At 44.3% G+C, this 26780-nt stretch overlaps 1 protein-coding gene across 1 annotated transcript; it reads left to right on the forward strand.

The window, feature by feature from the left end:
* The first annotated feature begins 9244 nt into the window (after positions 1 to 9244).
* On the forward strand, positions 9245 to 14511 carry fgf8a (fibroblast growth factor 8a). The gene is made up of 5 exons (XM_070840998.1): positions 9245 to 9276; positions 9371 to 9407; positions 10217 to 10397; positions 12509 to 12615; positions 14119 to 14511. The coding sequence occupies exons 1-5, from the start codon at positions 9245 to 9247 to the stop codon at positions 14401 to 14403; spliced, it is 642 nt and encodes a 213-aa protein (XP_070697099.1). The 3' UTR covers positions 14404 to 14511.
* Positions 14512 to 26780: the final 12269 nt, after the last annotated feature.

Consider the following 26780-nt stretch of genomic DNA (forward strand, 5'->3'; position numbering starts at 1 on the left):
CGTGGCGAGCATTTGGTGAGACGAGGAGAGAGAGCGAGCAGCAGAGAACATGAAGGTTCCTGTTTCTGTTCAATGCCCACCACCGCTCACTAACGTCTGATGAGAATCTGTGCTAAAGTTCGTAAGAGAGGCCAACCAGCATGCATTGTGCGACTTGAGTAAGAACTTATGGTCCTCCCAAATGTTGTAACCTGACAGGCTGCTTAAATCACTAATGGTCAACGGTATCAAGTATCACTTTTGGTCAAAGATGCAGGATGGCATTCTTCACTCAGCGGTGCACAACAGAAGCTGACGGTGCGAGTCTTAACAGCATGCCCCACTGGTGGTCAACATCCACTCAGAGGCTCCAGGTTTAGAGGGTGTGCTCACAAAGATGTCAAAAATATCTGCACTGTCAATATAGTATTATTTACTCACATAAAACTGAAGAGAATTGAACTTTTATTGGACTTAATTACTTTAAAGACAATACAGATCTAGCTGCAAATGAAATTTGATATCGCAGATTACAACCAATACATACAACAATGATTCAAAAGAAATATTTTTACCACTCAAACAGTGAGTAAACTGTGCTTATTGGGTTGTATGAAACTCCTCAAGGGGTAGTTAACCATTCTGAGCTGTGAATTTCAAGTTTTCACAAAGCCCTGTGGCTGCAGATCTTTGTGTCACACCTTGCCATGTCTTCACTCATTTTAAACACTCACTCCATCCAGCGGAGTGGTATTCCTCCAGTCTCTGTCATCAGCAGGCAGCAGGCAGAGTGCTATCACTCCCCAAAGCTGCAGTCCTGTAGGTACTGTGCAGTGCCATGCTCCAGCTCTAACCCCTACAGCAGCGTATGGTAAAGCCATCAGGGCCAGAGTCCCTTTGATGAGGGCAACCTAAAGAAACACAACAGCCCTGAACACGATGCCGCGTCTCTCTTTTCCATCACCCATTTTTTTCATTCCCTTCTTGAAAAAAATTCTTGAAAGACCCTATATTATCTCTGCTTTTTCAATTTATTTCCCCTTCTGCCCGCTGCCTGATCTCTCCCTCCCTTCCAGTCTCTCACTTATTCCACTTAACCCTAACCTGCCTCTCCATGCTGCTCTCACTCTCTGCCACCTAAAGGTTTTCCGCACAGATCATACAGATCAGCTGTTTTATGATCAGCGTAAACAGAAACCACTGAGTCTGTGCGACAAAATGACCTGCCAGCAACACTAAGGAACACTTTCTGTTTGGCTAGTTTCTCTCGTTCCTGCACATGTACCAGAGCAGAAGGGCCAATAGTCACGGCAGCCTGCCAAAATTACAAATCTCTCATCAAAGCTACTTTCATTCCCGTGGATTGTACGAGTGATTTGTTTCATTTTAAGGGTTAAAAACACCTAAAGCAGTAAAAGTGTGCAGGATGTCACAAGAACAGTTTTCCCTTTAATCATTGTGGGACCACTCAGTTTTATGTGAGTGTGAGTGTGTGTGTGTGTGTGTGTGTGTGTGTGTGTATGTGTGTGTGTGTGTGTGTGTGTGTGTGTGAGTGTGTGTGGTGCATCTTTCAGAGATGTCACACATGCTGCTCCACTCAGCATCAGGCCCATTTGGTGGTCGTCCTCTCAGGAATGTGAAGCCTGCAGTCACCTGCTGTTTTCCCTGTGAGCTCACGAATGTCATTGTCATGACTCGCTGCCATATTAGGCCACACTTACATACATCAACACATAGGAGCTAGTGAGATGTTCGCATCAGCACTGAAGCTGCTGCTGATTTTGTTGGAATTTGTACATTATCATGCTGAGAAACATTCATTAATTCATCATCATGAATTAAATAACGAAACTAACAGTTAGTTTGTTTTTTCCATAAATGTTGTGAAAAGCACTAACTAAATTCCATTCACCTCCATCACACCGGGGTGGAGGCAGAGATCCCGGAGACATATTTCTGACGCTTGGCAACCAAAACTATTTGCATGGATGAACCTCAGAGCAGACGCACATCTGACTTTTTTCCTCTTAACTTTCACAATACTACAGCTTCCATGCACAGAGAGATTGTAGAGAGACAGAGGAACTCTCAGCTCTTCCTGTACGTTGCCATGGGACTACGTCATGAGATGCAATAACATCCAATACGGATAGAATTGGTTGGGTCTGGTAGACTTTGGTCCGGTGCATCGGTGAAAGTGAGGCTTTGAAAAAATCTTCTCAGGTTGGAAACGGCTGTGGAAATGGAGTTCATCTACCACTTTTGTTAACTTTTACCTGAGACTTAGGTGTGTTTGAACTGCTGTGGATGTTGTGTGACGTGTACTAGTCAGAAGCTTAGCAGGCGCATATAAAGTTAAGATATGTTATTACTATGTTATTTAATGTTGTGCCAGGGTGAGCACGCACGCAAAATTGAAAGAAAATGGATCTTGGCAAGCCTGAGCACTGCATGCGGGCAGAGGACACCTGAATGTCACCTGCAGCCACTGGTTACATCTCCTCATCACTGATCTGTCATGTTGTTTGCGCTGCTAAGAAGCTGCAGAAATGAAGATGGATGTGCCAAGCTCATAACACACTGTCAGTGCTGTCATACACACACAGCTGTTCTGATGCACGATGACCTCAGATGCCGTATTAGTACTCTCTCCAGGACATGCTGTAATCTAAACCCCAACCCTTAATACACAGAGGAAAGGCATGTTTTTGTGTATTTGAGGCTGTGTGTGACTACGCACGTTCATGTTCTTGCGTCTTTCATTGTGCATTTGTTCCCTTGCACGTACTTCTACTTCTTCGTGTATTCATGTGTGATTGTGTCCACACTCTTCTCACTGCAGCTCTAAGACGTTCACTCAGCTCAGCTAATTCTCACCAGCAGCAGGTTGCCAGGTTGTGTGTGTGTATGTGTGTGTGTGTGTGTGTGTGTGTGTGTGTGTGTGTGTGTGGAGGATGGGAAAAGCAGCCCTGCGACATCCAGAGGACTGCAGTGAAGGCAGAGAACATGGCCCTAATCACTGGCCTTCATATACATGAAAGCTTTTCTTACACTGTGTCACATGTGTTTTACGTGAGGATACAGCATTAAAGAAGTAAAGTATAAAAGTGCAAGTGTGTGTGTGTTTTTTTTACTTGTTAACAAGGTGCACACTGTACAGAACTACAACAGCAACTAAAATTTCTGTAAGTTGCAGCAACACTTGTTTTCTGGCATATATTCAAAATATATCTGCTCGTGTAATATATATACTATATTATTAAAGGAATTCTGATTCTGATTCTGATTATATAACTATATATATATAGTTTATTCAATGTAAGGTAGTACCACGAGGTTCAACAAATTCTGAACAGCATCACACACACCCAACAGCAACACTAACAGCAGCCTCAGTCCATCGTTTCCACTGAAGCCAAAGCCAAACAAAATAATGACTCTTACAATGTGTCCTGACAGTCGTGTTGGCACATTTCACACATATGTGAAGCGGCTGTGGCTCAGAGATAGAGCAGGTCATCCACCGCTCGGAAGATTCCTCCAGTCTGAAGTGTCTGAAGTGCAACAAACTGAACCCCAAGTTGCTCCTGAGGTATAGCTTTGGTGTGTGAATGTGTGCGAATGATTAGCTCCCTCCTGATGGCAGGGCTGCCAAACTCCCATCAGTCTGAATGGTGTGTGAATGGCTGAATGTGAATGTAGTGTTATCGCACTTTGATTGGTCGAAAAGAATAGAAAGGTGTTATACACATACCAACTATTTACCACATGTCTGTATTGCAGCATGGACGCTGTCATCTTCTGTAAATACATATGATGGACTCACCATGGGTAAGCAAACTGAGCAGTAACATTTGTGCCACTCATCTTAGATACAACATCCTTTTCAAGAGTCCACACAGTCTGTGACACACATGTAGGTAAATGGTAAAGACTGACTGGGTTTTATCAGTCACGTGTCCTTCCCTGATTCGTCCCATCACGTGACCCATTTCCAAAGGAAAACAAATGGCATCATTTTTGACGACCAGTAGTGCAGGAGGCAAACGTCATCAGCCAGTACATAAATGGTAATACTGTTAATAAAACCACTCTTTGTAGTTGCATTATGAAAGAAAATCCACAAATTTTGTACTTTAAGTGAGTGTGCGTGTGTGTGTGGGAAAGACGGAGGTGTTACTCTGGATGGAGGTTATTTCTGAGATGGTACTAAAGCACCTGGACGGACATCGTCCATTTTAAAAAGAAAACGTATTAGTGTGGATGTAGGATGATGGAGAAGTGAAGGAGAAACATCTCCTGCAAATATGGCTTTACTGTCACACTCAGTGTTGAACAGATCAAGGCGCCAGAGTGGAGGCAAATAGGAGTTCCTGCTGAAGCCTCTGTGCTGGGTTTAAGTGGTCATATGGAATGGGTATTAGTACCACGTGTTCCTTGAAGGTAGGTATATTTGGTCAAACACAGCAGGGCAATCAAAGTCGCCCTGGATTTGAGACTGGAAAGGTCTGAATTGCCAGGCTCTCTCTCTCTTTCTCTCTCTCTCTCTCTCTCTCTCTCTCTCTCTCTCCATCCAGATGGAGAAATAGTTGTAGGCACACACCTAATGACTGGGGCCTAAGAAAGTGACTGGAGGACCACAGAGTTACTCAAGACTTCTTGGCTGGCTGTCTCACTGGAATGGTTGTAATTGTTCTTGAGGCGAAGCAAACCAACAGAACAAGACAATTCAGCAGACGAGGTAAGCTGATTGCAACTGTTTAATGAATGAGACAGTCACCCACAAAGGCCAAGTCCACAAGCACTGTCATTCTATCTTCCAGTCTGCTCTCTGGTAACTCATAATCTACTATATTGTACTAGATAGCCTCAAAATTCAGCACACCAGTTCCACTCTGACAACAGTGCTGGTCTTCTTTAGCGCCTTGTTCAGCCTGCTGGCCTCACCAGCCACTTCAGCACAGGTCACACCACAGCAAAGAACAGAGCTCTGGTTACTATGTACCAGGGTTCCCCAATTAGTTTTCCCCAAGGGCCAAATCATGTCAAGAATACAAGTCAAGGGCCAAAACGTACTTATTTCTTATTATTTAGTTGCTTTATTCAATTTTGCCTTTATAGTTTGCTGTTGTCTTAGTAGTAGTCTACCACCTTTCCACTGTCTCTGTTCTCTCATCTCATCTATTGGTGATTGTTAATTAAACTTTGCTGCATTTGAAGAATGAAAAGAGAGCAGCTCTAGCCAACCATCGTACACCGTGGAGAGCGCAGCATTTTGTAACAGGTCACATGCTCGTTACGGCGTAGTAGGTCAAGTGTACGGTGCTTGGTGAGGTCAAAATAAATATAGAACAGTTATTTGTTGCTGTTGTCTTTATTTCACACGTTGCGCACCTTATTTAACATGTTCTAACATTTGGCTCTGGTGGGCCTGAGGTTGTCAGGGTTGTGTGACCAGGCCAGGTTTTTGTTCCATTACAGTTCTTTGAGGTGCTCCGATGATGCTAATCACAACCTCAGAGGCACAACCATCTCTGGCATACTGAGGCCATCACTAACCCCCTAAAACCCTAACCCCCTGATCATTATGAGGGCTCAGGGGGGCTCTGAGTGACGTCACTCGTGCTCACTGCCGCAGCAGGTGGTGGCGTGTCAGTCACAGCAATACTGGTCAAGAACTCCCACTGCAGATAGTACGGTGTCAGTCCTATCACCACCCACCCATCGGGCGTGTCCATTCCCTCACAGATACCTGTCCAAGATTGCACCACTTAGAGTTAGCAAAGACAGCAAGACCTCCTCCGCTCTTCTAACCGCTGCGTTTTCCTCCATTCGTCAGCGCCACCATGGAGAAGGCCTATTTTTATGATATTTTTAAATTCGGTACAGGACACGGCATGGATGGCAGTCACACCACTCAGGTCATTTCACTATGTGAGAGCTGTGAGCAGCTCCACGGTGTGTGTGCTGTTACACCCTGTACGTATCCTGAGACTACAAAGACACACAAAGACACAGAGCTGTTGGAGAGAGATCTGGGGTCAGTGTGGCAGCCAGAGGTAGGCAGTTTTCAGCAGGCCCACCAGGGTGACCATTCAAAACAGGTGGAAAGTCTGACTTTCGATGTGGTCAGACGAACAGTCGTTAGAAACTAGTTAGTAAGAAGAGCAGTGAGTCCACCTAGATTATGCTCCAATACCACAGACGTGTAGTAGTAGTGTTTATAATGTCCTACTTCCACACAGCAGATCTGTTTTCTACAGGAGCCTATGTAGTCACTAATAACTGGAGGTACACGGACATCTGCATACACCTGATGATGACTTTTAGATCCTGTGGACCCAAGCTGAATGCAGAGAGTAGCCTGTAATGGCAGATTTAAAGAGGGGGGGGTGGAGGGAAGGGAATGATGGGGGAGAAGAGCAGACAGAGGAGGTAAGGTGGCAGATGGCTGCACATTGGAATGTGGAGTAGGAAAGATGGAGGAAAGCAGAGCTACACCTGGGTAGCTAATTGATGAAAAGGGAAGTTAGGGGGGGGAATAAGCATTTGACATTTTACTGAAGAAGTAGTTCCCATGAAAACAGTTTTCAGAGAGTCCAGAGTAAGGAAAAGAGATGTTCACCACCGTGAGCACCTCCACCATACTGCGGCAGAGGCACAAATCTCAAAGCCTGCTGTGATGTTCGGCTTAATTTCACTTTGCTACAGAATAAACCTCTGTGACAGTCGACATGGCGTTTGCTGTTATGCAAAACACTCGGAGCTCAAAATACTGAGCTTCACTTAAAATGTTCCCTTTGAGTGTTTTGTGAGGGTCCATGTGTTTGCTGCCTGTTGAGAATCTAATTCTGCAGGAATTAAAATACCGACGTCTTAACAATGCCATCAAATGTGACTTCATTCTGTATTTTCTGTGTAAAAATATGAGCTTTCGTAGCCCTTCGCTGGTGTGGAGGGACAGAGAGGAGAGGGGAGAGGAGAGGGGAGAGGAGAGGGGAGAGGAGGAGCAGAGGGGGAGGGGTGTTTGCCCCCTGCAGGGCTGCTGATGGATGCAGGGCTCCTGGGGTTAAGGGGAGGGCAGCCAGGTCCTGAGCCAGGCTACAGAGTGGCAGCTACCTGCCGCTCATCACACACACACACTCACACACACACACACACACACACCAATAGCTTTCATTACAGTTTTAGTATAACACCAACACTCTTATGCACATCATCGTACACACACTGACCCACTTCATGTCTCACATGAGAGGTAAGAGAGAGAGAGAGAGACTTTAGTTAGCCCACGCTGGGGAAATTCACTTGTTAGAGCAGAGGAGACAGAAAAGCTGCAGAAACAAAGTGTCAGTAGCAGAAGCAGTGCAGAAACAAGGGATGTAACAAATAAATACAAATATACGGGGTTACACGGTTAACTTGTCCTCACACACACACACACAGCAGAAGATGCTGATGGGAGGGAGGGAAGGTAACAGGAAAAAAAAACATGGAGCGTGTCAGTGGAGCAGATAAGAGATGACGTAACTCTCCAGTGTGACGCAGGCAGAGCAGGGCTCCATCCACAGCTCCACACCGTCTTTAATACTGTCACATTACACCATCAAGGACACTGCCCCCCTGCATCTAGTCCTCTCCTCTGGAGCGCCTGCTGGTGGCTCAATGGTGTATCACAGGCTGACCGTGGAACCATCCTTTGTGATGGGGTGGAGGCTGGAGGACACAGTGGCTCTGAGGTGTCTCATCAAGCTGTATCAAAGTCAGAATCAACATCATCTATTCATAATTCTGATCACGTAGCACAACCTTTCAAGTCCCCCCGAAGAAACTGCGGCCTTTTGTGTCCCTGTCCTCAATAGCAGAGGAACCTTTCACACCTTCAGCCCAGTGATGTTCTCAATGGGCCATTTCAAGCCTTCCCAGCTAATTGAGTGACACCTTAAATGAAGTTTATTAATCAGACCGTGCTGAGTTTCTGTGATACCAAGGAGCGTAATTAACGGGCAAATCAATCAATAAAGTCTGGCTGATGATGGTGACGTTCAGAGGCTGTTCAGGACAGAATAATGAGGGGGGGGGGGGCTGTCTTACGTCAAACCCCAAAGGGCCCTGTCTGATGGCGCTCTGTCCCACAGTCCTGTCCGCTTCTCTGGATCACTTTCCACGAGTTAATGTATGACTCTGGATGAACCGTGAATAAGTCTCTGCGTTTGAGTTAAACCTTTAAGAGGAGAAGAGGCAGCTCTCTTTATCAAATAGGGAGGGGGGGGCGCTAATCGCCTGTAATCCTGTTAATGTCTCACACTTAGCTCTGTCAATACACAAAGCTGAGCAGCTCCAGTGTTTCCCAAAACTGTAGGAACAGAGTATTATTGACTATGAGGAGAGGAGAGATGGGGGGTGGGGGGGGTCATCAGGTTATTGCTGGCCGGTCATCATAAATACTACTGTGCATCATCATCATAAGCGGTCCTATTCTAGTTGGTGTTTTCTCACAGACGTGTGGTGGCAGTGCCCCCCCAGTGCCCCCGCGCACAGACACCAAGTGTGGGCCGCTCCTCAGGTACAGAGATGTTTTAAATCAAGAGGGAGGGAGGGGAGAGTGGGGCCGGGGCCGTCCGCTTTTGTTCTGCTGAAAAAGGGGGCTTGTTCTTAGCAGATCAGCCTGCCATTTTAACCGGGGGTGTGTGAGCGCCGAGCGAGAGGTTTGACACGGGAGCGCGTGGGATGGGAGCAGAGAGAGGAGAGAAGGAGCGTCCTGCCTGCAGTCCTGCTACAGCCGAGCGGAGCAGCAGCACCGAGCCCCTGCCAGAGCCCTGAGGAGCGGCAGCCAGCCCGAGCCAGCCCGGTCCCCTCTGCAGCGGGATCGCACTCACCTGGAGGCCGCGCGGGAGCGGGGATCACTACCCAAGACCGGGAGCGACGGTCTGACAGCACGGAGCGGTCGGACCCCGCAGCGCTTCACTCCAACGCACAGCTCCGCTCCAGCAAGTGCACTTAGACTTTGCGCAGCCCTTGTGACACGCACGGACAGGCTCCATTTGGATGAGAAACTCTGGTGAATCGGTGCCGTGGAGCTGTCTGCCCGTGAAGGACACTGGTTCCATGAGGACCGAGCCTCTCTGTCAGCACCTCTGAACTTTCTGTGGATTTCGGTGAAATCTTTGGACTTGACTGTTTGATTTCCGACGAGATCAGCTGGATTTGTGCCGCTCTGAGAGGATCCTGAATTAACTGGAAGAGCTTTTCACCTCCATCCAACATGCGATCCATCCCATCCAGGCTGAGCTATGTGTGAGTGCTCGTCCTCCCTCACTTCTCTTAGCGCACCATCAGCTCCGTGTCTCTGAAGTAACTTAACGCCTGTTATTCTTCTTCTTCTTTGCAGGTTTCTACACTTGTTTGCATTTTGCTACTATGCTCAGGTACGTCGCTGCTTTCATTTCATTTTCCCCATCAATGTTTCTTTTAAATGTTCCTTTAATTCGTTTTGGGCGCTAAAACCAGGATTATTAGTGTCAAACAAAACAAAAAAAAATCTGCAAAACATATGGCAATCAAAGCCAGTGATGCAAAGGGAGGAAAAGGTGAGGGATGATCACAACATTATGTGATACAACAATATCGGATGGCTCCCACAGCGCGGCGGGCAGCGGGGCGCGCGGCCTGCTGGCAGGTTGCTGATGAACATAGCGGCCCTGGCACAGGACGCGCGGGCACAGACGGGGCAGAGGGGCGCAGGGAAATGCTTGCGAGTCTTGTGAAAAATGACGTGGGGTTCAAAGTGGCCAGTGCCAATGTTTCCGTCGGCAGCAGCCATTCCATCACAGGAGAGACAGGTCCGAGAAACTGGGGGGAGCGAAGTTAAGAGTTAGATGTTCTGCTCCACCAGGCGCTTCTGCTCTGCACCGTGGCGCACATTCTCCTGCGCGCACAACCTGTAATCACGTCCGTTTTGGAAGCTGTTAATTTCACTTGGCAGCAGCTCTCCTGGAACTTGTTACACTTGTCACTCGGGAAAAAAAAAACAACAACAAGCTGTTGTTGCGTTGGGTGTTCTGTCCCCTCCGTGTTTAAGAGCTCAGAGAAGTCCTGTAGGAAACCAAGAGGACACACGATTAGCTCCAGTCCCCATCCTGTGTCCCTGTTCACGGTTTAATCAATCAATCAATCAATCAATCAATCAATACCTGTACACACACTGATGATTGTGGTGACATCTAATTTCTGACAGGTAACCAATCAGTCCCCGCCTAATTTCACGCAGCATGTAAGCGAGCAGAGCAAAGTGACGGACCGCGTGAGCCGCAGGTTGATCCGGATCTACCAGCTGTACAGCAGGACCAGCGGCAAGCACGTGCAGGTCCTGCCCAACAAGAGGATCAACGCCATGGCCGAGGACGGAGACGCGCACGGTAAGATGAGCCCCGCCGGGCCACCAAAGCACCGCAGCCTCCCGTGCGGCTCCCAGTCAGAGGGAGAGAGGAGCCGAGTCTCTCCTCACTGATGGAGCTTTTTTTTTAGTTGGCGACAATTTCTGGGATTTTTCTTGAAATTTGGCGCCAGTGCAATAAATAATCTGGATTTATTTCACGTCAGTTAATATTTATTGTTAGTGACCAGAGGACTTGTGGTTCACTGTGTGCGCACTAGCGAAAGGAGATTCCAGGTTTGCGGCCCTCATTACATGTCGGCATGCATCTTTTAAAAAAAACTGTCCTTAACACACGTGCACTATTTCACTGTTTCAATTTCAATTTAAAAAAAAGATTATTTATTACCATTTTTACATTTTAGCTTCCAGGATTTATTTGTACTTCTAAATGGATTTTTTTGCCATGTGACTGATATTATTCCTGCATTTTTCTAAGGCTCAAAGCCATAAATATAAATATATATATATATATTCTACTGTCGCTGAAATGGTGAAATAGGGGTCTGGAGCACTGAAGGAGCAAAATATCCAAATAATAAAAAACAATCAGCCAAAAAATGAGGGAGGAATAACGAACGAAAAGTCACGTGAATATTTTAATATCTTTTTACACACAAGGATAGAGCATCAGATATTTATTTTTCTGCAGCAGAAGCTGCTGAATATAGAATTCGTTCAGCTATTCAAAGCTTTGCCTTTTCTAGTGTCAAGATGCTGACATTTCCAGACAAAAGTGACACCCCCCACCACCACCACCACCCCCCTTCATCAGTATTTCCTTGAAGCCATTCCTCTTTAACCAAACATTTGAGTGGTGGATGTGTTCACTCTTTGCACCATTTGTGATCCCAGTCAGTGTTGCTGGAGGGGAAGAGGCTCAGAGCTCAGAGAAACTGTCCGGTGGATTGTAGATGGTGCTGGAGGGGATCCTCCAGAGATCCTGCAGGTCTGGCAGAGTCATTAGAAGTCATCTTACTTCTACCTCCTGAACATTTCCTGCATAGCTCCCTCTCCCCCTCCACCCCCACCTTCAGCCCCACTCTGTGCAGCCTCAGAACCAAACAGGCCTCACCGAGCTGTGCAGCCATTCAGCCGACAGTTCTTCTGTTTAACTGAACTGAATTCAAAGGCAATCGCGCATGTGTGTGTGTGTGTGTGGCCTCACAAAATCAGGAAGTTATTCAGGTCATCAGACATCATTTAGTATGAAACAAGAGAGAAGGAACAAGTGTGAAAGAGTGTGTGTGTGTGTATGTGTGTGTGTGTGTGGCCATCATTGAGCTCCGCTGTAGCTGCTGGTTCTGTCCATGACTGTAACTGTCAGATGTGTAGCGTTTGGTCAGTGGGTGGGGGGGGCAGGCCCAGACCATCCTCAGTAACCTCGTGGCGACGTCACAGAAACCGTTTTATGAGACAATGTGGATTAAAATGGAATTCATCAAAGGTCACCTGCTATTGGTCTTTAACGTTCAGCATTAATATGAGATGCTGCAGTGAAATGTGTCGTTATAGACTGGAAATGAGCTGAAAATGTAAAACCTAAACAAGAATGAAATTCACTGTCTTTGTTTTTCTATCTCGGTGAAAAGCGACATGAAAATGTACGAAGCTCCACAAAGTCAAGCTCTTTGAACTGTCCACGTTTCCTGTTTCTTTCACTACTTCTCTGGATATAGAGACAAATGTGGAGCTTTATGTGTGAGGTCAATGCAGATTTATTTGAAAAGGAATTCATGATGGGCCTGCCAGAATCGCCTCTTTAGCTTTCAAAGAATCAAGAGACACGTGGTTTTATCATTTTGCAAGAATTTCTGCTTGCATAAATCCCCAGGAATGGTCCCACAGGTTTGGTGTGTGTGTGTGTGTGTGTGTGTGTGTGTGTGTGGTGGGGGGGGTCTGCATGCTTGGAAACACATTGGAGATTTTCTGCTTGTGTTGTCAATGCTTTTACGACCATGTACACATGCATGTGCCCTGTTAAGTCATTCATTCAGGTTTTAAGAGTATTGCAGGCACCAGACGTGACACACAGACCTTTTCCTGCTCTCAGCTGCAGCTGCTAACAAAACTCTCTCTGTTTGATTTCTTTAGCTAAACTCATTGTGGAAACGGACACATTTGGGAGCCGAGTGCGCATCAGGGGAGCTGAGACGGGCTTCTACATCTGCATGAACAAGAGGGGGAAGCTCGTCGGCAAGGTGAGGAAGAGTCAAAAGGCTGGCTTATTGTTTCTGAGGTCAAAATGTCAACGGCTGCAGCGGCACATGCAGAGCAGTCGAAGGAGGTTCTGCCGTTTGTCTCGTGGATTTGTGAGAGATTATTTAGAGTGCAGAGAAATCCAAATCACCCTTCAGTCTGTGGGATGTCCGTAGCTCCGTGCTAACATTTCAGACTACATGTTGCTGACGTCATAGAGGCTCGACAGCGACAGAACTGTCATCTAGAATGATTTGCAGCTAATACTGTGATACGGAAGTGTTGAAGGTCACAATCACGGCAAACAGACGACTTTCCCCATGACCACATGAAGCCGGAGCGATGCTTTGATGCTTTGATGCTTTGGGTGTGTTTGTGGGGTTTGCTGAAGGTGTTCTCCTTCATCCTTTCAGAAACATTACTGTAACCAGAGTGTTTGGAGGCTGAACGAAGCATGTTTCGTTGCATCACAGCCTTTCCGCTGGAGCTCAGCGTCAGCGTCCGTCTCCCCAGCTCTGCTGCTGTTGCTGTGCTATGACGGTGCTGTAGGTGTGTGTTTCAGGCTGAGGCTACCTCAGTGCCCCTCTCTCACTGTGACAGCTAATAAACAGAGCTGCCAGCCTCTCTGTAACCCCCCACCCCACACACACACACACACACACACACACACGCTCCCCTCCACCTACCCAGCACCCTGCCTAGTACACCATCTGCCCCAAGCTACCAGCCCAGTCACAGCCTGCCCAGCCCCAGTGTGTGTGTGTGTGTGTGTGTGTGTGTGTGTGTTGAAAAGAGAAAGAATGAACAGGGACTGTGTCTTTTGGGTGTATATATGCACATGGGTGTGACGTGTCTATTTTTAACGCTCTATTTTGACCTAAAAGCTTTGAGCGTGTTACAGTAGGCCGGCGCCGTGTGTGCAGGTCCAGTCAGTACTGAGTCATGTGACCTCACCGTACATCTGTCACTGACCAACCTGGGTTATGTTCTTTTACCTCATGGTATCATCCAGTGGAGGTCACACTTCACCCACTGGGTTATTTCGGTCTCATCCCCGAGATGCTCTCTGTTGTGATCTGAGCGAACGCAGCAGAGGACTGGTGGGGCGAATGGAAGGATCTATTGATTGTTATTCAATTCAAGCAGTCCTGGTTGGTTAAATTTAGCTGCAAATGCAACAGGAGATCTGACCAAGAGTGAAAGTGACACTTGGGGGCTGATTAAGGCTACTAAAGCCACTGAGCCACAAGGGCTGCTGGGTGTTTTCTGAAGGGGGAGAAGAGTCATCCTTACTGTCATCCCCCTCTCTCTGATCTGTAATGACTGTAGCATATGCTGCATGATGGTGTGTGTGTGTGTGTGTGTGTGTGTGTGTGTGTGTGTGTGTGTGTGTGTGTGTGTGCAGGGGACAGGCTGCACAGGGAAGCCTTTATCCATGTGATATTTCCCATCTGTAAATCTTTCCTGAACCTTCCCACTGAGTGTTTCTGTGTGTGTTTCTGCAGAAAAACGGACAAGGTCGCGACTGCATCTTTACAGAGATCGTGCTGGAGAACAACTACACCGCGCTGAGGAACGCGCGCTACGAGGGCTGGTACATGGCCTTCACGCGCCGCGGGCGGCCGCGGAAAGGTTCGCGGACGCGCCAGCACCAGCGCGAGGTCCATTTCATGAAGAGGCTTCCGAAGGGGCAGCAGCCCGCCCACCCCAGCCACCACCGCCCCTTCGACTTCATCCACTACCCCTTCAGCCAAAGGACTAAGCGCACGCGATACTCGTCGGAACGCTGAGGGGGAGGAAGAGAGGAAAGAAGGGAGGAAGAAGAGAGAGGGACTGAAGCAGCCAACACACTCCTGCGCTCTGCGCAGAAACCTCCAGACTCTTTTATACTGAGCGTCACCAGATCCCAGCGCGTAGCTTCCTGTCTATTTTTCTCAAAGTAAAAAGCTGTACATAGTCAAAAAACAGGAGAAATCTATTTTTGTACTCCAGACTCAGAGCTGTCCTGTGTAAAAAAAACATGAAAAAAAAAGAGAAGAAAAGTTTGTTTTAGATGCACAAAAGTTCCTCATTCTAGTAGAGTGCGTTGTGTTTGGTTTGCTTTGGTTTTTTACTAATTTGACCAGTGGAGTCGTTTTTTGGACTCTCGCCTGCTGCTCAAGGAGACTTGAAGGGCCCTGAGTGAGCGCTCTGCCAGGGGCCTCTGTGCTCTACCAGGGGCCTCTGTGCTCTGCCAGGGGCCTCTGTGCTCTACCAGGGGCCTCTGTGCTCTGCCAGGGGCCTCTGTGCTCTACCAGGGGGCCTCTGCGCTCTACCGGGGGGCCTCTGCACTCTGCCAGGGGCCGCTGCGCTCTGCCAGGGGGCCTCTGCGCTCTGCCAGGGGGCCTCTCTGCTCTACCAGGGGCCTCTGCGCTCTGCCAGGGGGCCTCTCTGCTCTACCAGGGGCCTCTGCGCTCTACCAGGGGCCTCTGCGCTCTACCGGGGGGCCTCTGCACTCTGCCAGGGGCCGCTGAGCTCTGCCAGGGGGCCTCTGCGCTCTGCCAGGGGCCTCTGCGCTCTACCAGGGGGCCTCTGCGCTCTGCCAGGGGCCGCTGCGCTCTACCAGGGGGCCTCTGCGCTCTGCCAGGGGCCGCTGCGCTCAGGGCCTCAGCCGTCACACACTGCGCTGGATCCCTCTGTCTGTCACACAGCTTTAACAGCGTCTGATGGAACTATGTGGCAGCTACATCTGATAATCACAGGCTTCCTGTTCTGACTGTAATGTTGATGTGAACTAAATGCATTCAAGTGTAAGGAACCCCCCCCACACACACACACACACCCACTACCCCCAACCCCCTTGTGTTCTTGTTGCCCCCTGAATGTCTGTTTTTATACATATATAAATATATTTTTATTTGAGGATGTGTAAAATAATTTTAAGGATGGGATATTTATTTAAATGTGTAATAAATGTTCATTAAAATGCTGATATGAAGCTCTTGTTTGGTCCCATCTGTGAAACCCTGTGTGGAAATCATTTTAGCGTAGAGTTATTGATCTTTAACACGTGTGCACATCAAGTCGTAGATGGAGATTAACTAAAAAAAACTAAAAGGGGGAAATTCACAATCACTGTGAAGTTATTGGAAAGGACATCTTTGCTTTCTACACCATTCCTACACCATGTCCTGACTACATAGAGGCAGCAGACATCCTAAAGTCACTATTTTCATTTGATACAATATGCTAATAACTACAGATTTTTATTTCCCACATGACATTTATCAATAACTAATAATGTTTGGAGAAGAAATAAGCCAACATTTTGCTATAGAGTGTTTCTCGCAGTAGCTCATTCTTGGGTCTTCATATACTAAATATGTAGGGGGGGGTGAAAGAAATGCAACTTATTGGATCGTGAGCTCTAGAGTTCATTAGCTTAGTTGCTGTGGATCAATATCACCATAAAGTGCCTTTGAGACTTAATCAGTGATTTTCCACTCAACTCCATAGTCATTGTATGAAGAACACCTCAGGCTGTTAGAAATGCAAGTTGTTAAATGTCAAGTCTTTTGACATTAATGAAGTTACTATAAAATATTTCCTTGTAAAATCTGTGGTAGATAGTTAGATCAAATGTAAGGACGAAGATATCTGGTGAAACCTCCAAACAACACATTGTGTCCCTCATTAGTGTAGGATGAAATCCCAGAAAAGACTTTGGTAACCTGTGACAATAATTTGTGTATTTTCATGAAAGTAAATGAAGATGACAGGTGGACAGTGACATCACAGAAAGACTTAAATGAGTGAATTAGAAAAGAACACATTATTTATTAGACAACAGGAAACCTTTTACTATCAGTTGACTGAACAAACGTGAAGATAAAATATATATATTACATTTACTTTTCAGGACTAGTAGTAAAACAATGGTTTTGAATTAGCTGTCACTTCAGCTACATAAGTAATTAAAATAACTTTCTACACTGACTCAGTAGCCCAACGGCTTGTGCTTTCTCCCAACCAATTTGAACTGTCTCACAGTTTAGACAACCTAAATGATTAAGGGAGCGGTTGGCATGACATTATAGGCAAATTTAGGTTTGCCTTGTGATGATTCAGTCAATCTCAATCAGTTAATTCATTTAATTCATTCATTTATTTATTTATTTATTTTTATAGCGTCAATTCATAGCAAATGTTATCTCAAGATGCTTTCCATAAAGAGCAGGTCCAGACTAAAGTTTTTGATCAGCATCAGATATTATATTAGGCAACAGTGGCAGGACAAACTCCCCTTTAACGGGAAGAAACCTGGAACAGAACCAGAAATTCAGCACATAACATATAACTGCAACATCTATGGTTTGGGTAACCAGGGACCTTCAGCTCTGTTATCTGCTACCTATCACTCTTTTCTCTCAACTGTCATGAAGAGAAAAATCTAAAGTTGCTTACTGACATCAGTTTAATTCCTCGTACTTAATAACAACTAATGTGTCACTGTCGTTGTGCATCAATTCACGTTTTTTGCTCATTTATATTGAAAACTCAGCCGGAGCTCTTTATTAGTAGCGATAGTATTATACAGTAAAGCTGAAGTGATTAGTTGATTAGCAGATTGGTCACTAGACCGAAAATTAATCTGCAAGAATTCAGATAATCTATCAAGCTAAAATATCATCTCACATGTGACAAATTGCTGCTTTTCTATGTTTTAGGTAATGGCTTGTTTGTTGGTTAGCTGTATGTGGTCAGCTATTTATCACTGTTGTCCAGTCTGCAGAAGCTACGCTAGAAAACAGAGGAGAACAGCAGTATGTGCCAGTAATCTGAGGTCTGAACATTTGTCTCCAGCCTGTAAAGACTCTATCTGAAGCAGAGGCAGGCCTGGCCATTAGAAAAACAGAGATCAATAACACGCAACGTCCTTATGATTCATGTCCCTTTAATGTCTGTTACTAACTGTTACTAAACACAGGTTCCTGTGGATCCTGATCCTGGTTCTCCTGCTGTGGTTCTCTGGTTCCTGTGGATCCTGGTCCTGGTTCTCCTGCTGTGGTTCTCTGGTTCCTGTGGATCCTGGTCCTGGTTCTCCTGCTGTGGTTCTCTGGCTTCATGAATCACTGCTGCGGACACTTTTTACTGATATTAGTCCTGTTATTATTATTCATATATTATCTATTGTCACTGTTACCATATTGCTCATTATTAGTCATATTCCTATTGTCAGTATACCCCCCACCTCTCTCTCTCTCTCTCTCTCTGTCCAACCTCCACCCAACACGGACCCTGACTGAAAGCCCCCCTGAGCCTGGGTCTGTTCCAGGTTTCTTCCCGTTAAAGAGGAGTTCTTCCTCCACTGTTGCTCAATATAATATCTGATGCTGCTCATGTGGGGATTCTTGAATCCTTCATGTTGAATTCCTGAATCGTTGGGTCTCTCTCTAATTAAAGAGTTTGGTCTAGACCTGCTCTTTATGGAAAGAGTCTTGAGATAACACTGTTATGAATTGGCACTATATGAATAAAGATTGACTGACTGACTGACTGACTGACTGACTGACTGACTGACTGATTGATTGATTGATTGATTGATTGATTGATTGATTGATTGATTGAAGCGGACCGAAGCAGTCGCTGTGGGTTTGGTCCCCTTAAAAATACTATGAACCTCCTGAAAATCTCAATGGGAATGAATTAAGTATCTGTTCCCACAGCCGTTGATCGCCCTCCCAACACCCCCTACTATTGCTCCCACTGCGGACCTGCTGTCTCTCCCAGCACCCAGCACCCAGCATATGTTTCGTGTAGTTTGAACTAAATTTGGTTTGTAACAACTAATTTGCGACAGCGAATAATGTTTTGAAAGAAGTGTAATGTTGTCTGGATTGCATTCTCTATCAACATAAGGAGGAAATGGTTTTAATGAATACATTTGGCAAACTCACAAAATGTGTTCAATGACTGTGTGAAAGTGAAAAATGTCCACTGAAAATGTCATTCATTTATTTCCATTCTATTCCAACTCTTGCAATGCAATATCCACTCATAGCAACTAAAGCATGGTTATTGTTTCTGATGCTTGTCTTTAGGCAGAGATTGTGTTCCTGCGTTCAATACTGAAAACAATCAAAAGTGACTTCTAGCATGACAGAAGGGGATAGTTAAGGTCAGCCCGATCATTTGCTTTTAACTGGTACCTTCTCCACATCTATTGGCCCCCTCACTCATCAGCCTTGCAGTTTCATTCATTTCTCTGTATTGCAGCAGTTGCATTTATATATTTACTGCAAATGTTCATTAGAAAGCTTTAGGGTCAGTTTCTCTGAGACTGGCTAGTTCAGGAAAGCTCAGTAGTCTCTGAGCCAGATCAATCAGTAATTTGTTCCTTTTTGCATGAGGATGGTGCTTTCTGCACAGACCCAGCACACACAGCAGGTCTGGTCTGGACCTGACCCACACTACTTTAGTCACAAACTAGTGTACACCTCATCTGATTTTGATGGTTTGATGGGGTTTTTTTTGTTTTCCGTAGGAGGTTTGATGAGAAATAAACTTTCCCTTCATGTATCGATGGTAACCTTGTTCCACCAGCAGCTCTCCACCGAGCAGGAACACTGTGGTTTTTTCCCCAAATGAAACCTGACCAAGGAAAGCTACCAGGGAGGGTATTCTTACGCTGAGATCAACAGGGATAACAAGGTCATTTGAAGTCATGAAGACCCCCCTCCCTCCCTCCTTTTAGCGGACAGCAGCGCGTCAGTGTCAGAGCGCTGTGCTCTTGTGGATATGTTACCGCTGTGTTTGTTTTTAGGCTGCCTTCAGGTTCTGTAACTCTTCGTATCTCAGCTGTTATTCTTTCATCTCCTTCTTTTTTATCTCCCTCCTTTTAACACCCCAGCGTTTAATCAGATTGGACAATCCCAGCGGGCACAAGTGTGTGTGTCTATGCAGGTTTGTTTTTGAGAAAGAGAGTTAGATTACTGTAGTATTACTATTATTATTATTAGACCGGATTCACCTGCAGCAGTTAGTCAGTTGTCTTCACTCATCCCATAATAATGCATCATAAAGGTTTAGAAAGAGTTTTGATATTGAACAGACCTGCAACTTATTATTATTTTTATTATCAATTAATCTGTTGATTCATTTACTGGATTCACTGATTAATAGTTTAGTCTATGAAATGTAAGAAAGTGGTAACCTGTCCATTCTTCCTCCACTATACATAATGTCATCTTCATCACATTTCCATAAAAAGATCTCAATTTTGATACAACATCTTGTGACCCCACACTTCTTTTCTGCTCTCTATTCCCTCGCTGGTTAATCCTGACCTATGAGCGGCAGTCTAACACAAAGCACCAAATTAAAAGGTCTTGACAATACTTGACTTTAATCTGCTTAACTCCTTCCACATTGGATTAACTGAGGATCTTTCCCTCCGGACTTTTCACAGAAGGCACCACATCAGTCATTTAAAGACACTACTTTGTGATAACTCAATGATGTAACCTGATAGCAAAAGTGATACACTGCCACTTTTGATCGTTTTAAACAGAGACCGTAGTTTAGCAGGAGACTCCGGGAGTTTATGACGCTGCTTCTCAATCCAAGATTTGTGGACCATCTGGAAAGGCAGTAGACTTTGTGTAAATTGATTCAACCTCAACCATCATCCTTAACCCCGGATAAACAAACAGAGCTACCTTCTTCATTTGCTTAGGGAGCAATTTAACCTCTGCCTCGACCCCCCCTGTGGAGGCCGTAGAATAGCAGGGGTGACCAGAGAACACCACCCTGCCTCCCTAAACAGCCTAGAATGCCACAAGCCGACACAGAAGCTCCCCCCATTAAAAAGCACTTACAGCCTCCAGCCACAGGATTTTCCCAGAGAGCAAACAGCGGCTGTCGACCCTCTGAGCTGCCTGCTATGAGCTGTAGATGGTGGAAGAGTCATATGATAAAAGTAATCTGGACTTCACTTAAGTCAAAAATAAGATTTATCAAAAATATCAATCAGTAGTTCATCAGGTAGAGATAGATATGTCTATCTAGAGTTAATGTTGCCCCTTAAAAAATAAACTTACTGACTTTCTCTTCTCTTCTTTCTCTTGAGTCTTTGAATTTCTATCTATTTATCTATCTATCTATCTATCTATCTATCTATCTATCTATCTATCTATCTATCTATCTATCTATCTATCTATCTATCTATATTATTTTCTTTAAGTAAAGTAAGGATTTTAATGAGACATTTACTGATAATGGATGGTCCAAAGGGAAAACTACACTTGTTCACTTTTAAATGAAATATTCAACCATTTTCTTTATTGGACTCAAAAACAAGAGGTGCCATTTGGAGGGCTGTGGAAGAGCAGACAGGTTTTAGTGATTTCATTTAGAAAAAAATGGAACATGGGATTGTGAAACGGAACCACTACCAAATGTATACATTTATTACACCAAAACATTTCACTTTGAAAACTATTGGAAAATCTTTGATGTTTTTTATTGTAATTTTTGGATCAAAATATTAACAACTGAATATGAGTAACTTTTTGGATACTTGACACTGGAATTATTTTATTTTATCTGATCTATTTTGTGGACCTTAAAAAATACCATAACATATGTGTTTTCTTTATTCACAAAATGAATCCAAACCACATGCTGATCTACAGATGTTTTCAAAGTAAAACATTTTAATAGAATTCTATGTTATGTCTCACAGTTAGTGCACAGTGGTAATTCAATTTCAAAATGAAATGGCATTTTTCCTTTCCATTATTTCTTCCATTAATTAACTCATTATTTTTTTTCTGTGTCTATTATTCATTTAGTATTTATTTTCCTTTTCTTTCTCTTTTTCTGTTTTCTGTTCTGTCTTTGTAATTTTTAGCATTTGGTTGATTTATGCCTTTGATCCACTTTGTATTTTAGTATTGACTACTTTGCTGTACAGTCATTTCTGTATCTTTACACAGTGTGCAGAAAATGTAAAGCTGTATTAAATTGCTTAAATAAATGATTTGGTCATAACAAAACATACACACTGTCAGGTATATTCAAAGGCTTTGTCATATCTCACAGTGGTCATGCAGTCTTGTCAGTAGCAGCTTAAAGGTGGTGTATGGAAGTTATTTTAGAAAAAGTTTTTGTCAGAACCTTTAAATTCCCAAGACAGCCTAATAGTGATCAGTAAATCAAATGATCTGACAAAGTAAGCCAGCAGCAGACCTGCCTGTCTCCCCACACACCTGTCGACCTGCGTGCACTTTGCCCATGCATTCATTGCACATGACTGGAGTCTTTCACAAGGCGAGGCAGACAAGTTGCTTAAACTCACGAGCTGGTGGCACAACAATGGCAGACAAAGTGCAGCCAAACTTTCAGTGAGCCAACAGCACAAAGCTCAGCCTCTGAGCCCAGAGAGCTCTGAGCTGAAGCTAACGCTACGTTCTTGTGTTCCTGCGTTGCTTGTGCTTCTATAATTTTAACTTTTAGATTTGTTTAGAGCTGTTTATTCGTGGTCTTCTCATCGCCATCGTGGACTCTTCCTCCAGCAGCAGTCAGGCAGCTGCCTCTGCTCTCTGGCACCTTTAAATGTCCTGAAGGGTCGGCCACTGTTGATACTGGTAACTTTTTTATACCTCAGTTAAAAAAAACTCACACACAAAAATCACACACAAGTTACACGTGGCATGTTTTTGCAAGCAAATATTATGAAAATAAAAAGAGGAAACTCTTTTTTTTTTGTTTTTTCCACTAGAAATGAAATTGTAGCAGTGTGGAAAAGAGAACGTTAGACCATCATGCAGAGTGGTAAAACTTAAAAGCTACTGGCTCGTCACTCGTTCATTCGCTCTCCTGTCCTGACTTCAGTGTCTCTAAAATCGTGGCTGCATCCATGAATTGTTGAGACACATTTCACCCTGACACTAAGTATTGACGTTCCATATCCAGCCCAAGTGTTTGACAGAGGATGGAGAACAAGCCGTATTGGTTATTACAAATTTAGTGGTAATAATTCAAAATGAGAGGTGTAAGGAATCACACAGACACATTGGCTAATCTTATATTCTTCTTCTAGGTTCATTACCCACCTCACACACTTAACTGTCAGGAATTACAAACTACATGATATTACAACAGATTTGCACTGAAAAATTGGAAAATGAAAAGAGTAAATCAAGTGTAAAAAGAATTTAACATTGGATCTGGCTTTCTGTTATCAAAGGGACTTCATATTGTTTTACTCCAAAAATGAGATAAAACACCTTGTATCTGATTAGTGGCTACCAGCAGTGAGTTCATACTGTACTGAACTGTACTGAGGTACAAGCAAACACTCTGCACTGAGTGCAGACGCAGTAAGGTGGAAGGATTCCCTATCAAAAATGACAGGCAGACCAATAAATTCAAGCCCCCATTCAGCAGTGTGCTAACAAAAGCCACCAGTCCAACCAGGCTGGATAATTGAAACGCAAACAAGTGATCAAAGTGAAGCTCCAGCTCGACAGTTTCATTGTTTATGTACGGGCCTTATGCGAGACCTGTTGACTTTTCCAATTGGAGCTGTAAACTTTTGTTTGTCCATGCATTTCCAAGACTGATTGTCAGTCTGATCTGAACAATTACCAGCTAAATGTGTTTGCCAGCTCAGGCAGAGCCCCCACTCCCTCTTTGCTGTCCTAAAAAGATCAAAAGGGAAGGCCCCACCACCACCCCCTTCCATTGCCCCTTGAAACACTCCCACCACAACCCCCAAAACCCTTCCGTTCCCCGTATCCCTCCTCCCAACCTCTTCATTTCCTTTTAGCCATGACAGTTCAGCTGGAAAACCAACCATAAACGGCCCAGTGTTTGAGACGTGGCCTTTTAGAGAGCACAGCTTTCAACAAGGGGACATGTCTCTTAAAAAAAGAAAGAAAAAAAAAACAATCTGCATATTTCAATTATGTGCATTTGTGCTCAGCTGATCAAAGAGCTGCAGGGATGTCACTCGTAACTGAAGCCTTGAGGATCCTCATCAAGTGAATGAGCACAAATTGATGCTACTGATGCTAAACGGTTAAGCGCCTCACAAAATGTCATAAGGTCAATCAACTTTTGGTAGTCATTTGACCATGACACAATCTTGGCAGTTTTAGTGGCTAAACAGGCCTCTGGACACTACTGGACTGGTGTCCATTTTCATTGTGTTGCACAATGTCTGTAAAAATCACAATAGGATGTGAGGAGGGACAGTTAATGCAAATCTTTGTCTGGAGATTTTAACCACGACTCATGGTGCTCCGCAGATGCTGGAGTTTACTCAGTTGAGTAGTTATTTTTGATTAATCTTTATTAGTTTGAGTGATTTATTTGACATATGCATAAAATTATAGTAGGCATTAGCAATGAAAGTCTTTCTCCCTTGCTAATCCAAAATGTACAAAAGAAAATCACAAAAGTAAAATGAGAAATGAAAGAGAATGTAAAATCTAAATAGTGCAAAAGTAAAATATAAAATATGATGATTAAAATACAAGAATAAAAGTACATACTGAGCAAGCTGAACACCCAAAATCCTGGAAAAAGCTCATAAATTGAGTTATGATGGTGTTTTTGTTCATGCTCACAAAGTAAGCTGAAGAAACCTTCAAACTTATTTTTTTCAGATCCATTTTTGAACTTGAAATGACCAGCTGAGTGAATGTCCTGCTGAATCCTCATGGAACTCACCAAAACCTCACTTGAAGCATATCTTAATGTATGTTTAAAGTCATGGATGCTTGTTTAATAATGTTTGCATCTATTTTGCTGGTTGTTGTTTTCAATAGTTGCCCTCAGTCACCAGCACACCTGCTCTCATTCCCTTTTTAGCTCCTTTGGATATATATCAGCCTTCTTTCCCCATGTGGATCATCTCATGTAGTACCCAGTCTTAGCATTTAATTCCAGTTTCTTTCCTACCTGTTCTTCAATCAATTAACTGATTAATTAATCAATCTTTATTTATATAGCGCCAAAGTGTTATCTCTAGTCGCTTTCCATAAAGAGCAGGTCTAGACCAAACTCTTTAATTAGAGAGAGACCCAACGATTCAGGAATTCAACATTAAGGATTCAAGAATCCCCACATGAGCAGCATCAGATATTATATTAGGAAACAGTGGCAGGAAGAACTCCCCTTTAACGGGAAGAAACCTCGAACAGAACTGAATTGATAGCTGAAAGCTCTGGCTCCTGCACTACTTTAGAGGACTTTAGGAACCACCAGTAGGCCTGCATTCTGGGAGTGCAGTGCTCTAGTGGGGTAATGCCATCAAGCATAGCTATATTGTTAGAAAATGTGTCTCTAAGGTGTTTAGGGCCGAGCAGAATAACTTCAGTTTTGTCTGAGTTTAGCAGCAGAAAGTTGCTGCTCATCCAGGACTTTATTTCTTTAAGGCAGACTTGAAGTTTAGTCAACTGATTGGGTTCATCTGGCTTTATTGATAAGTATAATTGGGTATCATCTGCATTACAGTGGAAATTAATGGAGTGTTTCCTGATATTACCCAGAGGAAGCATATATAAGGTGGCTATTACTTTCTCGAGGATCTTGGAGAGAAAGGGAAGGTTGGATAAAGGTCTACAGTTGGCTAATACACCTGAACCAAGAGTAGGCTTTTTCAGAAGAGGCTTAATTACTGCTACTTTAAAGGACTGTGGTACGTAGCCTGTTAGTAAAGACTGATTGATCATATCCAGTAAGGACGTGTTAAATAAGGGTAGTACTTCTAGTAGCCCAGCAAGAATGGGGTCTAGGAGACAAGCTAACGGTTTGGATGAGGAAATTATTGAAGCCAATTCAGGAAGATCAATTGGAGAAAAACAGTCCAAATGCACATTAAGCCCAACAGGTATTTCCATGATTCCTAAGTTTGAGGTTGAATCAGAGCCTGTCGAGGGCAGGAGGTGATGCATTGTGTCTCTAATAGTTAGAAATAGTTAGAATTCTATCATTAAAGAAGTTCATGAAGTCACTGCTACTGAGTTCTAAAGGAATACAAGGAATACACATTTACCTTACAAAGGCTCCTGGAACACAGCACCATAGACTGTGGTCTCCTCAGTTGGGTCACACATCACACCTTACCTAGAGGACATGTCAGGTAACCATCTTGAACATTTAGGTTTTCTCCTGATAAGCTTACCGAAGATATCTGTCATTCTTGTTCATCTATAGCTTCTTAGACACAACACTCACATAGATAGGTCTACTGGCAATTTTGTGAATAGGAGTAGTTTCTCTCTGGGACTACGCCAGGGAAGTCTGAGTAGTGTGATACCCCAATAGTTGGAGCACACCCTGTGGCCTCCTTTCTTGGAAATGGGAACCAGCACCCCAGTCTGCCACCCCACAGGTAGTGCCCACAACTTCCATGTGACACTAAAGAGGCATGTCAACCAAGACAGCTACAACAATATCAGCAATTCTCCTGCTGAAGACAGCTGAATGGTTTGCCAGAACTTCCTTGAGGCCAACCGAAAATCCTTCTCCATAGTCACAAACCTTTTGACCCCACAGTAGCAGTCTGCTGCTTCAGGAGAAAATAGGGGGTTCAAACAGGACAGCGACCTGACAAACATATGATGACTCATAGATTCATCTACCCAACAGTGAATAAGGTCGATAAAATTAGCTCATGCTTAGACATCTACAATAGTACTATGTAACATCCACATTGATGCAGCAGTAATATTAGAGAACAATAACAGGGACCATTTTGCTGCACAGTAATATCACTTTTCAAGTGAATTTCACACATAATACTTGCATTCTTTTAACTGAACTGAGGTTTGAACGCACACTTACACATACAGTGCGAGTTCAGTGAGCTTGTCGTTATGCACAGGTAGAGGTAGGCAGTGTAGCCCTGGCATTATTCCACTACTGTTCAGCTACCTTTAGCTTGTTTCTGTGAAAGCGTGGCTGTTGGACGTATAAATAAAAACTGGATACAGTGGCAGTTGGCAGTGGGGCCCCATTTATTCATACATAAGTTTTTTTAGTGGCACGAGATCAAAAACAGTTTGACTTCCCAGGCATTAAAGCACTAAGATCTTCCACATTTTTGGGCCCATAGAGCATGGCATACTAGGGTCTCTGGCCTGCTGAGTTAGCCCTCAACTAGCTTGAATGGGGACAA

The sequence above is a fragment of the Pempheris klunzingeri genome, chromosome 12, assembly GCF_042242105.1.
Source record: "Pempheris klunzingeri isolate RE-2024b chromosome 12, fPemKlu1.hap1, whole genome shotgun sequence".
In the NCBI taxonomy this organism is placed as follows: Eukaryota; Metazoa; Chordata; class Actinopteri; order Acropomatiformes; family Pempheridae; genus Pempheris; species Pempheris klunzingeri.

Excerpts from the sequence above, each read along its gene's own strand:
- fgf8a (XM_070840998.1), top strand. The coding sequence starts at position 9,245 with ATGCGATCCATCCCATCCAGGCTGAGCTATGT. Across the intron at positions 9,277-9,370 it reads CCATCCAGGCTGAGCTATGT|GTTTCTACACTTGTTTGCAT; the intron begins GTGAGTGCTCGT and ends TCTTCTTTGCAG. Across the intron at positions 10,398-12,508 it reads CGAGGACGGAGACGCGCACG|CTAAACTCATTGTGGAAACG; the intron begins GTAAGATGAGCC and ends TGATTTCTTTAG.